The following is a 16,635-nucleotide window of genomic DNA, read 5'->3' on the forward strand; positions in this document are numbered from 1 at the left end:
ACAAATCAGTCATTCAGATTAATACATGAACACAACTGGATCACCCTCTGGGAAAGTCTGGGGGAACAAGTGAATTTGAAGCACCAACACTGTAGATGTCTGCCTTGCAGTAGTTTAACAATCAATCCTCTACCCAGGAAACTCTGGGAATTCCAGTTGCTATGGGGAGAATAGGCCACTCCTAACAACTCTCTGCACCCTTAACAAATTATAGTTCCCAGGATTCTTTGGAGAAAGCCATGGCTGCTTATATGGTATAATACTGCTTTAAATGTACAATGCAGATATGGCCTAAGTCAAAGAAAGAAAGCTGGTTATACCTGCGTTCCTTCTACTTAAATAAATAAGTGGCACAAAGCTGTGCATAATGGAACTTTCACAGAAGAACAGATTGCTGCTTTAGTCACATTGTGACACTCATTTTTGTCCCACTGAAATCAATAGAGCTTAGTAAATAAAACTGGGCCATACGAATCCATCTTTTCCCTAGTCCACAATTCTATGTGCATTTCTATTGAGTACTTGACACATCTGTGCATTTATTAAGTCTCCATTTATTCAAATAGGAGTGGTAAATCACATTTGAATTTATCCTTTGTATAAACAAAGTTTGAGGATAGCTATTTTTTGATGGATGGCAAAGAAGCAGCAAACATGAGTTCCATCTGTTGCTCAAAGAAAAAAGGGACAGTAACAAGAAAATTAAGATCCTAAAAGCACAGCCTTGACTTGCAACTCTGCAGAATGTTATCGGCTGTGGTCAACGAAAGAGGAAGACTCCCTTAAATAATTTTCGGTCTAAAGTGTAATTAATGCATTTGAGGGAAATGATTCTCAAATGTAATATCCTACAAGCCAAGCTTGCAAACAAAGCAATTCCTTTAAAAATTCTCATTATTTCTTAGGTTTGCATTCACTATTATGTTCTGTACATCGAAGGGCATTCCTGGGCCTGAGGCAGGCCAAACCCATGCATGCTCCAAAATTAAAATGTTAGACCAATCAAGGCCAACTCCTCAGCTGTATATAAGAGTTGGCTTTGAGGTATTGTGCCAGAGATTGCTCTCTCCACTTTGCTTCTGCTGCACCTGCTTTCTTGGAACTAGCCTATCCCAGCTTGCTGCAATGACTCATCACATGTCTGCTGCAAGGACCTTCATGGGAGGAAGGGGATTCAGTTCGGCGTCTGCTGTGTGTGGACTAGGCGGGCACAGGACATATGTCGCCTCTGTACGCCATCCAGTCAGAAATGGATATGGGGTCCGTGGCTTCAGCAGCCAAAGTCTTTCTAACCTGGGCGGAAGCAGAAGAATTTCTTATGGTGGCTACGGTGCTGGATGTTTTGGTGGCTATGGCGGCATGGGGTTTGGTGGCAGGGTGGGTCATTACGGCCCCAGAATTCATGACTCTGTTGGAAGTTGCGGGCCTTTCCCAGGATATTCTAACTTCAGGGGGGATGGCATCCATGGAGTCAGGATCAACGAGAAGCTCCTGAAGCCTTTACATCTGGGAGTTGATCCACAGGAACATGTCGTACGAAATCATGAGAGGGAAGAGATGAAGAACCTCAACAACCAGTTTGCTGGCTTCATTGATAAGGTGAGAAGGCAAATGTTTTTGACTTAACTCGAAATAAGAAGCCCAATCAGGCCCACGACATGGGTGCTCTTAGTTTGGATCACTTTAAAAATGGCTCTGCATCATCATGCAAGCAACCAATGGGATCGAACTGTGTGCACATGGCTGCACATGGGATTATGGACATTTGTAGAGGCTGAAATGAATTATAAAAGAGAGTTATCTCAAGCGATTAGACAAATTCATGAAGGATAAAATTTTCACTAGCAACTGACAGAGTCGCTATGTTATATATTCTGCCTCCAGAATCAAGAGGGAAAAACAATGGGGCAATGCTATAATGCTCATATTCTGCTTCTGTACTTCCCAGAGCTGGTCAAATAGCTCTTTCGACAAATCCAACAGGGTTCCTTTATTCTTTAAATGCAATACACACAAAAAGCAATTTAAATGCCTGTTCTGAAAGTAGGTTTTCTCTTTGGTTTGTTTTCCGATTGACTTAATTTTGGTATCATTTGGGTGTTTCTTTGTTTTGAAACAGGTACGAACCCTAGAGCAGCAGAACAAGGTTCTTGAAACAAAGTGGAACCTCCTGCAAGAGCATGTCACACCAGCAAAGAAAAACCTTGAACCGTTCTATGAAAGTTTCCTTTGCAACATGAAGAAGGAGCTAGACTGTTTACTGAATGAAAGGCAACATCTAGCAAGTGAAGAGGCTGCTATCCAACAACTGGTAGAAGAACTGAAGTGCAAGTAATTTGCATTTTAAGCATATATTATTATTATTATTTATTATTATTATTATTATTATTATTATTATTATTATTAAATATGGGAGGGACATCTTTGAACATCTGAACAGGGCTCTTGTGCACCTTACTATATGGGGTACAGAAGGGTGATTTTGAGTTGCACAGAGATCTCCCTTCATGTTTCAACAGATATGAAGAGGAATTCAAAAGGCGTACCACAGCAGAAAATGAATTTGTACTACTCAAGAAGGTAAGGTGTTCAGATTGGTGTTCAGATTCAGTGGTTTTCATATGGAGCATAAAGTCTCACTGCAAATTTATTTACATCAGTTTCCTGGGGGCAACACTGAGCCCCTGCCAGCAATTCAACCTTTGACTTGCACTTTGCCATTTCCCACGTGGCAGGCGTCCCTCTGAGCAGGAAATCTCTCACGTCATCCCAGGAGTGTCAGCTTGGTCCTGCAACTATGGATGACAAGGGTCGTGGGTGCCATGCAGCGCACATGGCCCTGACACTGAAATTTGTGGGTGCCTGACCCCTTCATGGGGAATTTTGTGGGTGCTTGGGCACACAAAGCCCCAGGGAGTTGGCACCTATGTGTCACCCTCAGAATGCCATCTGTCAGATGAGTCTCAGCACCATGCAGATACCTTTTGGACCTGGCCAGAGTTATTCCCTGAGGAACTCAGAGCAAAAAGCCAGGAAATGGGAAATTGCTTCAGAGGCCTAAGCTGCCTCTCTGCACAAGTCTCTTTGGGTTGGATCCAGACAAGAGCAAACAGAACTCTTCATACAATAGTGCTTCTGACTTTTCTACCACCCCAACCTCCTGCACCCCCAGAAAAATCTGTTCCCAAGGGTTAGGACACCCTGCAAGGGATTGGGTATGGGTTAGGGGGTTGCAGCAGGATGAAAAAATCAGAGCAATTTGTAGGGAAAACCTTGCAAAAGCTTTTTTGCTCATGTAAGAACCTTTGGATCCAAGTCTTTGGTCAGATGGAGCCATCAGGCCTAGCCTCTCTATGTTGCTAAGCAATGGCCCCTGAGTCTAGATTAGGTTTCTCCAAGACTATATTTCTGCCAATTTTAAAAACTCTTTAAAATACTTTCTACCTGTCTGTTCAGATACTGACAAAGGCTCTGTTTGTCTGCCATGAAAGATGGTCAGATAATCAATGCTATGTGTCAGGTACTGTCAATTGCTTTTACTGTTAGTGCTTACCAGTTACAGGCAGTGACCATTTTATGTGCATCCGATTGACATGCAGCTGGGCACATGACCTGGAATTGGCCTGAAAAGCGGGCAGGGGTAGAATGGGGGGGGGGGACAGGGCAAGCCTAAGTGTGCTTCACCGACACGTGTGGGGGTCAGGAATGGAACCCCTGTGCAAAATGGTCACCACCTGTACTGCATCTGTTTATTATGGATTGCCAAGCATCAAATACCTGCTGAATATTCATTAACCCTGAGAATATTCACCATGAACGAGGTGGGTGTGTATTTATTCCCACTCTAATTCTTGGGTCTGTCATTTCTTGAAGGCTTATGTGTATTTCAGTCATAAAAGAGAGCATCTTTGTTTATCTTCTTGCTTCATGGTCTTGTAGTTGGGCATAGGCAGTTGTCTGTTCTGAATATTTAGTTATTTGATCTGAACATTTCCAACCTGCAGCTGGCGTTGTCATTATTATCTCAGCAATTGTTCATGTTTAATTAGCAGTTCCATCTTCTTTAGGATGTAGACTCTCTCGCACTACGCAAGACAGAACTGGAGGGGAAAGTGGATTTGCTGAGACGGGAATTTGAATTCCGCAGACGTGTTTATTTGGAGGTAAGTATGATTCAGTCTTAGATAGAGAGACTCATGGACCGAATGTGTAAACATAATTTGTAGCCCTTTATGCCATGAAGACAGGCCTGAGGTTTGTTTGAAGTAATGACCTCGGTCTTCTAGAGGGAGAATGAGAGTGCATTCTCCTCAGTGAATTACTACTCACAGTGGAAAGGTAGTGTCCCATAGAAATGGTGAATAGTTGTCTCAGAGGTGATTGATATGTGCAGACAAACTAGAAACTAAGTGAGTACCCTTTAGATCAGGGATGGGGAACCTGTGACCTCTGTTATCCACAAAGGAATGTTTTTGAGATAAGGATAATTGGCCATAAATCAGTGGCAGGGAGGAAAGGAGTCTACCAGCTGCGGGAACAGAAGCTTTTGGATCAACTATTTGCAGTCTGAATTCAGACTTCTTCCTAGACTGGAAAAATGGCAAAGACGGTTTGTTTACTGGAAGCCAAATTACAGGATGAAGTGATGCAGTGACTTTTGGAAACTGTGAGATAACCACTTCTCCCAAGACATGACAGGAATCACCAACAGTTATAAGAATGGAAGATATAACGCCATATATGGATGGGAAAACATCACACACAGGAAAGAATAAGGATTACAGTTAGAGTTCCTCACTTGAAATTTTATAAATTACCTAATGTACCAACACAAATGAAATGTAGCTGTTATATAAAGAATTATTAAGATTTTGGAATGCAGAAAAAATGTAGAAGAACGAAAGCATCAAATCTAGCACACAGTTTGATTAAATTGTATAATTTGACATTTGAATAATTATATTAATTGGATAAAATTGGTACAGTGGTACCTCTGGTTGCGAACAAGATCCGTTCACAATGTGAAAAGCCCGCAACCTGAAGCGCCTTATCTGCGCAGGTGTGCTGTGCGATTTGGTGCTTGTGAGCATGCGCGAAGCGCAATTTAGTGCTACCGCTCATGCATGAGCGGCAAAACCTGGAAGTAACCCTTTCCGGTACTTCCAGGTCGCCGCAGGATGCAACCTGAAAAAACGTAACATGAAGCAAACGTAACATGAGGTATGATTGTATTGTTATAATGAGGCTGCTATTGGAACGATATTAGAAAATCAATAAAAACACATTTTAAAAATAAAAAAACCCAATACTACTACCACTACCTTTGAGTCCAATGCAGAGTGCTTTTACAATTCATATCTGTTGAGCCTATATTCATTAGGTCAGAGCTTCTAGAATAGTGGGTGCCATCTGCCAATTTACTTTAACCCTTTCACTTTTTAGAAACTAAACCAAGAGGTGTGAGATTCCTTAATTTCTCGTTCACATGCAGACTTTCTGTGAATTGCAGGAATTAGCACAATTGGATGGCCATGTCTGTGACACAAATATCCTCTTGCAAATGGACAACAATCGAGGCTTGGATGTTGACTGCATCATCAGAAATGTTGAGGCCTGGTATCAGAGCATCGCCCAGAGGAGCAAAGAAGAAGTCAATGCTTTGTATGAAAACAGGGTAAGCCAGGACAGAGGTGCATTGCACTGAACTGGGAGAGCAGGCAGCTGTTGAGATCACACATTTACTGTCATGATAAAGGGAAAACTGCTAGATGCAAGTCTAGGAATGCTTCCAAAATTTAGCTCATATAAACTTATGATATTCCAAATTAGGTTGACCATGTTTCTAAAGTGGAACCAATGCATTACAGAAGTTCATTGTTCTAGCTTTCATTTCTGAAATCTGTACAGGGTCCTGTATATGGCTGGGTCAAAGAACCTTTTTTGCTTTTTGTCTTAACCAATGTGAAAGAGGGCATGTGCACATCAGCAAGACACTATACTCAGTACTATTTTTTCTAGAATAGAGGTGTTTGAACTCACCACGAACATCTCCCTTGTCCTCTTTGAATGGGAATGGTGACCACCTGAGAGGTGATGGAACTGAGTTCTGGTGAGTTCCAACTGAAAGAAAGCCCTGACTATACTTAATATTTCATCAAGATTGCATTTTTTTGTCACAAGTTTTCAGTGTGCATATATTGATAATGTAGAGCAGTGTTTTTCAACCTTTTTTGGGCAAAGGCACACTTGTTTCATGAAAAAAATCACGAGGCACACCACCATTAGAAAATGTTAAAAAATTTAACTCTGTGCCTATATTGACTATATATAAAGTAATTCTCTTGAATAGGAATCAAAGAAACACAAAGAAGCATGGTTTAACATTCAAGCATGGTTTAATATTTTTTTCTTTAATGGCAAACAAAAACGTTGCAGACCGTTCTCTGCTCAGCGGGGATCGATCCGCTGATCCCCGCTGAGCCGGCAGATGACAGCTCCGTCTCCGCACTGTGTGCGGAGAGGGAGATGTCAGAGCCCCGCTGCTCTCTATGGGGAATCGGATGAGAGCGGACCGCCTGTCCGCTCTCATCCGATCCCATCCGATCTGATCCCCACCCAGGACGGATGGAAAATAGGGTGGACACAGTCTGGCGCCCGCCTACTGGGCGAAAATTTGACATTTTTTAAAAAAAATCTTTCGAATTTTTCAATTTTTCCCACGGCACACCAGGCAACATCTCGCGGCACACTAGTGTGCCGCGGAACAGTGGTTGAAAAACACTGATGTAGAGGGATTAAAAGGTGCTAATGAACCAAAAGTACTGCAATTGCATTCCAATTTTGAAGTTGTGGGAGCCCTCCATCCCACCACTGTGACGTATTATTAGACTTTTTTTAAAAAAAAGCAACCTTAACCTTTCCTCAAAATTATTTTCATATTTTGCTCAAGGAGAAACATCCAAATCTCATTCTAAATGATTCTTTTTTTGGGGGGGGGGAGCAAGCTGGTAACCAGTTTAGATGTGATTGGTTTTTGGAAGTATTGTGTGATTTCATTGTTTTATAAACATGGACGGACATGGTTGGTCTCCAAAGTCTGTCACAGTCCTCAACAGTTTCACACTACAATATTTTCTGGGAATATTTGTTAGTTATAATTTATATATTCTCCAATTATTATTATATGTCTTGTTTCTATACTGTTCTTATAATTTGAGATGTATATATGTCTTTGTTATAAGTGTGGAATTCAGTTTATTTTTAAGAAAGGTAAATAACTAATAACAATCTACATATATGCAGATCCCCTTCACCAGAAACTTTTGGTAGACCCTACTGAAACTCAAGCATCCTTCACGTGTTTCACCCAAGGAGGAGCTTTCAGATTTCACTTGGTGACAATTCTCTTATTAACATCCTTCTCTTTTCTGGGTACCAGTTCCAAGAGCTCCAGGAGCAAAGAGGGAAACACTCAGACAATCTGAAGATAAACCAGCACGAGATTGCAGATCTGACCAGGCTGGTCAATAAGTTGCAGTCTGAGAATGATGCTATTAAAAAGCAGGTAGGAGAGAATTTGTCACTTGCTATGTCTTTATTTGGGAGCAGATGGTCAACCATACCATATCTACAAGTGACAACAGACTAAACCAAAACACCTTACTATTTCTTGAGAACTTCAGTGTTGAAGGACGTTTTCCCCTTGAAGATCTTTCTGAGCACAGAAACTTTGGGTGGGGGTGGGGGGAGAATGCTAGCTTCTTTGGTCAGTTTGACCTGCTTCTCTTTCCTCTCTACTGAGCTGCCCTCAGTAACATTGTAGCAAAATCTGACTGGTGATTTTATTTGCCATTGTTTCGATATCCGTATCAATATCAATATCAGAAGCAGAGCAAATGGTGGAGCAAAGCTTCTGCCCTGGATGAAGTAGGGTGGGTGTCAGGAAGGCCAGCATTGTGTAGCTGCACCATCAGGAATGCCACCACCAATCCAGTCTTCTCACCAGTGCAACCATGTGACTTTGACCTCACTGCTGCCCCATCCCAGCCCTGCCCAGGTAAACAGCTCTGATACTAGTGTCAGGAGGTCAGTTCCATCCCACCACAGGTGCTGCTACTGATAGCTAACTGTCAGGGAACTGACATCGGAGCTCAAGGCGGAGGGAAGGCTCTCAGATGATGCTGGAGAAGGGCCCAGCAGCGAGAGAGGCAGCTCCGCAGAGGGGGAAGCTAATCAGCGCAACACCAGGGAAAGAGAGGGGCTGATGGGGGAATCGGTGAGAGGGCTCCAAGACTCTTCACCGGACACCAGCGGGGAGAGCACGGGTCCTCCGCTACCCACGCCCACCCTGCGCAGAAGACTTCCGCGCAGAGAGAGTAGGAGGAGACTGGGTGTCAAGCAACTTTTATGTTGGAAAAGATTTAAGAAACGCCCACTGACGGATTCTGCTAGCGACTGAGGCAGCCACGAATTGAAGGGCTGTTCAGACAGAAAGGTTTAACAAGGCAACATAGCAGGGAGAGAGGCAGCAACTTACGCACGAGCAACCCCATACTATTATACTAACAATTTAAAATATGACAACAGGCCCCCAAGATGGCTTCCAAAAAAGTAATCTAAGTCATTTGCAGAGTGGGGAAAATTCAGCCCTTTCTTCTTCTTCTTCTTTTGTCTTGGCCACTCTGCTCCCACATCTTTGAATTGCCTGGATTTAAATGGGTGGCTTCTTTCATGGTTTTGATCCTTTCCCTCCAATCAGAACTTAACATTTTTGTTAATGGTTCTGAATTGAACGGTAGAAAAATGAGAAATGGAGAGAAAGCGAAATCACCAATCCCTAGTCACCACATAATCTTACAGAATTTCCTCTTAAATCAGTTCAGATTTTTGTTTTGTTTTGTTTTGCTTTGCTTGACAGGTTGATATTTTGCAATCAGCCATTTGTGATGTTGAGCACCGTGGAGATGGTGCTCTTAAGGATGCTCGAGATAAGCACATTGAGCTGCAGACAGCCCTGCAGAAGGCCAAGGATGACCTAGCTGGCTTGCTGAGGGACTACCATGAACTTCTGAACACCAAGTTGGCTCTGGATATTGAGATTGCTACATATAAGACACTCCTGGAAGGGGAGGAGTACAGGTAACTGCGAATTATACAAAAATATATGGGCACACATGCAAACATGCTAAACATAGTTAAATGCACTGAGATTTATTTTAGTCTCCTTTATTTATTTTTGATTTGACTCCGATTTCATTAAAGGGCAACTTTGCTATAAGCAACATTCAGCAGCAGCCCTCAAGATGTGTGGTTGAGTCATTGTTGCAGTCTTGGATGGCAAGGAAGAGAGGTGAGCGGTTGGCGAAGTTGATGTGGTGCAAACATGCTAGTGGAGCCAATCTAATACTCCTGCTGGTGCATTTGCACTGTACTGACCTCACAGCTTCCACCCTGTCTTCATCCTAGTATACAGCAGTGACTCAGCTAGAGGACGGCCACATGAATGGCATCGCCCCACCATGCCATCTGCTCCTGGGTCAGCCATGAAGACATGGAGCTGAAAACATTTTTGCCTGCCAGTGAAGGCCAACTAGGGAAGTGTCCATACAGATCTCTGTTAGCAACTCATTCCAAATTGTGAATGAGAAAGACTCTGCTCCTGGCCAGCAGCTGGATCCAGGCTGATCTGAAGCATAGGAGCCAAGTCCTAGGGGCCAGCCCTTCCCCGAAGTTGATGGCCATTGCCATTCAAATGGTGTCTGTGTACCCTGCCATGTGATCAGTTATGTGGGGAGGGGCTTACTTGCCCCCCCCCGATATTTTATTCAAGTTGGCAACCCTGATTTGAAACTGTGCTGATGACTTTTGTAGATCCTCTGGCTACAGCCTGATGCCAGGCTGCCCTTCTTGGAACACGGGACTTATCCACAGAAGACACACCTATGAATAAAGCAGGCCCAAGGCATTTTGCTGTCTGAAGTAAAGAGCAATTTCCCCGCATTCCACATTTAGAAGACCAGCAGCTGACCCTTACCCTTACCTCAACACCCATCCCGAGACAGTGCGCCTGAGGGCAGGAGACTTAATTAGGGACCAAGGGCACTCCTGTACTCTAGCACCTCAATGCTGTTTCAACACACTTTCACTAACAGTCCTAGAGAAAACACATACCATAGTACAGTGGTACCTCGGGTTAAGAACATAATTCATTCTGGAGGTCCATTATGAACCTGAAACTGTTCTTAACCTGAAGTACCACTTTAATGGGGCTTGCTCTTGCCACCATGTTGCCGCCACGCAATTTCTGTTCTCATCCTGAAGCAAAGTTCTTAACCCAAGGTACTATTTCTGGGTTAGCGGAATCTGTAACCTGAAGCGTCTGTAACCTGAGGTACCACTGTACCTCAGTTTAAGAACAGTCTGGTTTAAGAACTATTCGGTTTACAAACTCCGCAAAACCGGAAATAGTGTCCTGGTTTGAGAACTTTACCTTTCTCTAAGAATGGAATCCGAACAGTGGAAGGGCACCGGTGGCAGAAGGCCTCATTAGGGAAAGCGCGCTTCAGTTTAAGAATGGTTTTGGTTTAAGAACGGACTTCCGGAACGGATTAAGTTCGTAAACCGAGGTACCACTGTATAGTTCTCCATTAGCTGCTGGTTAGGTAAGTCAACGCACAACAAGATGATGTCACATAATGCATTTTTCATCATCAAATGTTATGCAGGGACAGGAAGAGGAGACATGGTGCAGACGTTGCTTAAGCAAAATGGGCTTCCACTTGTGCAATGGGGGTTCCTTTCCCCTCCTCCCTCCATGCCCCCTCACATGCCCCCAAATGGGCTTGGTGTGGTTGGGAGAAGCCCCATCCCCAGAACAGTGCATGGGAGAAGTAAAGGTGTGATCTTCTGCCTGGCAAGCTACAATGCTTGTGTTAATGGGACATTCACCATAGTGCAACACTGAATTCCATCCATGGTGTTTCCAGTTTTGGAGATGGTCATGCCGTTCCGAGCGCAAACATTTCTGCGAAACACAGGCATCAAAACAGGAAACCATAATGGGGCAATCTGGTAGATTAAGATGACAATCAACAGGGCTAGCGTGACCTTAGATAAGCAATAAGTGATTTTAATTAAGATTGAACTTGTCTGATTGTATAGAAACTGGTACTTTTCAAATAAGATCTTGATGCACTGTGTGCTCTCCATTGAAATGAAGGGATGTCGTATTCCACCCTGCATTTGCAAAAGGCATGTGCAGCAGAATTGCCTGGGTGGATTCTGCTTCAAAGCCATAATCAAGGTAAACTAACAGCAATTGTGCATTTTCTTTTTTCCGCAATAGGATAGTCAGAGGAAATCTTGTTGCTATAGGTGAGTAAAACCAATGAGGTTGTGCTGGGCTTGGGCAACCTACTACATGCTCTTGTTGTTTCCTTTTTCATGTCTGCTGCCTTTATAACTTTTCTGCACAGAGAGAAAGAGAGAATGCTAGGGAGATTTCCAATGCAGTTTTCACCTCATGGCAACTTTTCTGTGTGTGTGTGTGTGTGTGTGTGTGTGTGTAACTTCACTCCTTCTCCAGGTTCTTGCTTTGTGCTCCTGCTTAGATCTGCTGAACCCCAGCCATTTTGATGCTTCACTGGCTAGACTTCCCAGATGATTATTTGGCATTCCCCAGATAATTTCTAGCAATCAACCAGACTATTCCCTTTATCGTCCCGAGGAATCTCAATATGGTGCACTCTTTGGCAGAAGTGATTCGTTGGGTTGGGCAGAGCTGTAACAGTAGCTTTCCAGAAGGCGGGTCATTATTGCTTCCTGGGAGGGAGAGGGGATGGGCTGAGGTGACAGTGAGGTCAGTGTAGTGCATCTGAATTTGTTCTGCCAGTGTGTTTGCACTGCACCAACCTCCCTACCACCTTCCCTCTGCCAGTAAGCAGCAGCAGCCCACCTGCTGGGAAGACAGCCCACCTGATTAACCACTTTTGCTCTTTGGTCAATTCCCAGTCTCCAGCATGAGGGCACAGTTCTGTTAGCACACTGATGGATCATAGAGTTAGAACTGATTCTCACATTAACTTTGTCCAATACTGGCCACTTAGATAGCTAATGAATGATTGTGCCAACACTGAAGGTGTCATGTCTCTGTGTTAAATTCCCACCTTAGTTGGAGGTGGTCTGAACTGTGTTTAGAAAACTATTGATTTTCAGGTCATTGCACTCATCTGGTTCAAACTGACCTACTCCAAATGAAATCCACTTCATTCAGGCATTGCTATTCATTCACTCACACACAGAGAGAAAGAGAGAATGCTAGGGAGATTTCCAACGCAGTTTTCACCTCATGGCAACTCAGCAACAACAAAGCTGCAACGATAAGGTGATAATCAGGTCTCTTTCTGGCTGGGTCAGTTCCAATCTCACTTCTGAATGTTTCCTCCTTGCAGATGTTTTCAAGCCACCCTACGCAGAGGGCTCTGCTGGATTTACTTCTTCAGGTGCACATGGTCCTACAGGTGGTGGATACGGTGGAGGACACAGTGAAGGACATCGTGGAGGTTATAGTGCAGGAGGCCATGGGAGCTACAAAAGGAGCTCCAGAAGTGCTGGAAACCACCCAAGGACTGTAGATAGTCATGTAGATGCAGGACATGCCTCTGCAGATGCAGAAATCTACTCGGGAACACAATACAGCTCCCAGAATGTGTCTCCATCTGCTTGTAAACCAAGTTCTCCTGTAGGCGTTGACAGTCCCACAACAGGAGGAAGAGCTGGCATAGGGGTAGACTGTGGCCCAGGTGCAGGCTTTAGCTCAGGAAGTGCACAAGCATCAGCCAGCAAGGGGCATGCCACTGGGAGTATAGGAGGAGGTTGCCCAGATGGAGGCTACCTGTCTGGGGGTTATGGACCACCTGGTGTCATCCCATTTGGAGCTGGATTTGGACCTAGGATTGCAGGTGGCCTGGGGGTTGTGGGTTGCCATCCTGGGGTAGGTGGCCCATCTATAGGAGGTTTTGGCTTTGGGGGGGAACCCTGTGTAGGAGTAGGTGCCCCTGTTGGTGTGTGTATTCCCAGAGCCATAGGTGCTCCTGTAGGCGTGTGTTGCCCTGGAGCTATAGGTGCTCCTGTAGGTGTGTGTTATCCTGGACCAGTAGGTGCCCATGTTGGAGTGTGTTATCCTGGAGCAGTAGGTCCTTTCAGAAATACTGCAATTTAACATGATTCATATAAACTCCTCATATTTTGAATCAAGTAGTTTTCAATCTGCAAGTACTACCTGAAGCAGTGATCAGGGCCCCTGCCAGTGCTATAGGATTTCATGACACATGAAATCTTTCAAACAACATTCCTCCTTTCCTTGGGCCATTCTGTAGTTGCACTCTAATGAATCCACTTCTTCCTTAAAGTACGATGTCTGCTGCTGCGTCACATATACTTTCCCCACCTTTTCTTCCTTTTTTATTTTTGACACTGACATCTTCATGAAACATACCCTCAATAAAATCAATCATATTTTTTTTTGTTTTATTCGAAAGTACAGGTGAAACTCGGAAAATTAGAATATCGTGGAAAAGTTCATTTATTTCAGTAATTCAGCTTAAAAGGTGAAACTAATATATGAGATAGACTCATGACATGCAAAGCGAGATATGTCAAGCCTTTATTTGTTATAATTGTGATGATCATGGAGTACAGCTGATGAAAACCCCAAATAACAATCTCAGAAAATTAGAATATTAAATGAAATCAGCAAAACAAGGACTGCAAATAAAGCAATATTGGACCTCTAAGAAATAGAAGCATGCATATGTACTCCGTACATATGTACTCGCTTTGCATGTCGTGAGTCTATCTCATATATTAGTTTCACCTTTTAAGTTGAATTACTGAAATAAATAAACTTTTCCACTATATTCTAATTTTTCGTGTTTCACCTGTACCTCTTTAAAAAGGCTTTGTGCACTGGTTCATTTTTTAAGTCTCTCTTTGTGATGTAGACAACTTTAAATGACTCTTATCACACCTTCGCTTCTGTACCGTTCTGACCAATACAAGGATATGTGTAGCTCCCCTCTCCTAGTTCATTGTATCCTCCGTATGTTTGGACTACAATGTCCTTCTCTTACTCTGGTAATGTAAATGGTACAACAACATCATTGTCAGACTCTTTTGCAATACAAAGCAAAAATATTTCAAGCAGAAAACAGCTTCAGAAATCCAAATGCACAAAATCTACAAGTATTCATATAGTATTTCTAACTGATTTGTAGTGCAAAATGGATAGGGGGCGGAATATAGAATTTATTGGGAAAGACTGCAATGGTGAAAAGTGGGTGAGGGAAAACTGGAGATCAATAGTAGAGATAGGAAGTAAGGACAGAGTAAAGGGATCGGTGTCCATCAAGAAAGATGAGCCAAGAATAAGAAGCTCAGCATCTTGACCACTCAGAGCACTAACACCACCTCCCCTCCGAAACACACATATATTCTAAGGGCTTTTGAATGCTGAACCATAATCAGAGAATTTCCCCCATCACCATGAGGACTAGAGATGTGCTCCTCAAAAAAAGAGATGGAAAACTTGGCTTGGTTTATTTTCAAGATTCAATTTGTGCCACCACATTCTTCCCCTGTCAGGTTAATTCTGTATTACATGGCATGACAAGTGACCACAGAAATGTTTAGATGCCCTATAAGTAGTAATTATGGTCATTCATAGCAAATGATGGGTTTCCCTCAAAAGTTGCATTTCATAACATCACAAGAACACTCCATTTAAGTGACGGTCATTGTGTAAGACCAAAAGGCCTTCTTCATGTATCATTTTTTGCCATCACTGAAAATGCATTAGATTACACAAGCTCTGTACTTGAGGTTGGGGTTCTTCTCAAGTGTTCTTTCCAGGTTCTGTGCCTACAATATTTGTGGTTGGTGGTTATTTCTCATCTCAGTGCGTAAAATTGTTGCAGCATGGCATTCAGCTTTTCAGCATTGCCAGAAATCCCTATGTCTCTGTTGTTCTCTACAATAAAATGCATGGACAACCAAATGGTTGCTTGTGATCTTTTACTAATGGCGTGTCATGGAATCAAATACTGGAAGAAAACATGTGCTTAGCTGGATCTTTTTCATTTTGCTTCCTTCTTTGCAGCAGTTGCCTCTGCTCAAAAAATAAGATGATCTTGGTTGGATAGAGAGATACAGGACAAAGGCCCTCAAATTGTGGTCTGTGGAATAATGGTGGTCCACAAGCTCCATTGAGGCATTCCATGAAAAGTTTCAGAGCATTAAAAAAACAACTACCCACCTTAACTGGCCACTGTACTTGATTTATTTCATTTTATGATGGCGATTGAGGTGGTTTTGTCCAGGGCTGGATTACTGGGGCAGAGGGGTCAGGGGAAGCCAGATCTGGGAGCCATGGTTTTCATAAGCAGGTATGACAGTCTGGTAATGAGCTATATTTGATTTGTAGTACCATAAAAGTTTATTAACTGGTTTGCTGAGAGCACCAACAATGTTCAAGTGGTCTGTGCGGGGAGGAAAATTTAAGATTCACTGTTCTGGGATGTCTAAAGATGCTTGTGGTGGGATAATAGAGTATCCAAAGCTGTTTTCCAGTCTTAAAGTTCAGTTGCGTCCCGAGGCCCCAAGACCCACCCCCAAAATAAATACACACGGACACTTATATTGGTTTAAGTTTTGGGGCAAATTTTTTGGCCATAACTTTATTGAAATACAATCACTTGAGCGGTATTGGCTTAGGCATTGACTCCCCACTATAACTGGCTCCACCTCTCAGGGTGATTGTCCAATGGGGTAAACCAAACGAGGGAGCTAGGTCGATGAGGACCAACCTAAGCTCACCCCGGGGTTCCTGTGGTCCTGGCATGTCCCTAGCCCCTCAAGCGGACTTCGGACAAGATCCAGGACCCCCAGATTCCTTTAACGGAATACCCAGTTCCTGGAGGGGCAGGTGATGGCCGCACCTCCCCTCCCCACAATCCAACTGAGCCAATGCCTAACTGCCACCTTACAAGTTGTGACGATTTGCTAAGGGGTAGGCGAAAACCAAATGGCTAAAGCCAATCTGCCAAATGGAAAAATTCCTACCCAGCCCCTGTTCCAAAACAGGCAACCCAAACCAAAGCAAGGCCAAGCGACTCTACCTAAACTAGGGAGGGTGGGTGGGTGTTCAACAGTGCAAAGCAAGTGCCCCTCCTTGCATCACACTGCTGTTTTTAAAGCCCCTGGGATCACGCCTATGAGGTGAGCTCTTGGGTCCCGTGTGCAACCAGGACCCTCTGTTATGAGGATCCCATTTCTCCACATTTCCATGGCAGTTTGCAAATTATTTTTTTTAAAAACTCCTCAAGAAAACGTCACGAGCATTTTAGTGCAAATTTCTCCAATATACATGTTTTTATGCAGTTTTGCCATCTATCTATCTATTGCAAAGAAACTGCTCCCATTATAATGGATTTTTATATTATTTTCACTAATATTTGCATTTGCATTTACAGTGGTACCTTGGTTTGCATACATTTTGGATTACAAACACGTCAAATGTGGAAGTGTGTGTCCCAGTTTGCAACCTTTTTTTGGGTTACAACCCACTTTATTTCCAAACAC

The 16,635-nt window shown here is 43.3% G+C and overlaps 1 protein-coding gene across 1 annotated transcript; it reads left to right on the forward strand.

Moving 5' to 3' along the window:
• Positions 1–992: 992 nt before the first annotated feature.
• On the forward strand, positions 993–13,710 carry LOC308470895 (keratin, type II cytoskeletal 75-like). Its single transcript, XM_080994541.1, has 9 exons — positions 993–1,599; positions 2,120–2,331; positions 2,520–2,580; positions 4,068–4,163; positions 5,510–5,674; positions 7,439–7,564; positions 8,918–9,138; positions 11,345–11,373; positions 12,450–13,710. Exons 1-9 carry the CDS (start codon positions 1,126–1,128, stop codon positions 13,217–13,219), a joined length of 2,154 nt encoding a protein of 717 aa, XP_080850667.1. The 5' UTR covers positions 993–1,125; the 3' UTR covers positions 13,220–13,710.
• The last annotated feature ends 2,925 nt before the right edge of the window (positions 13,711–16,635 follow it).

The sequence above is a fragment of the Podarcis pityusensis genome, assembly GCF_964106645.2.
Source record: "Podarcis pityusensis genome assembly, chromosome: 2".
Classification (NCBI taxonomy): Eukaryota; Metazoa; Chordata; class Lepidosauria; order Squamata; family Lacertidae; genus Podarcis; species Podarcis pityusensis.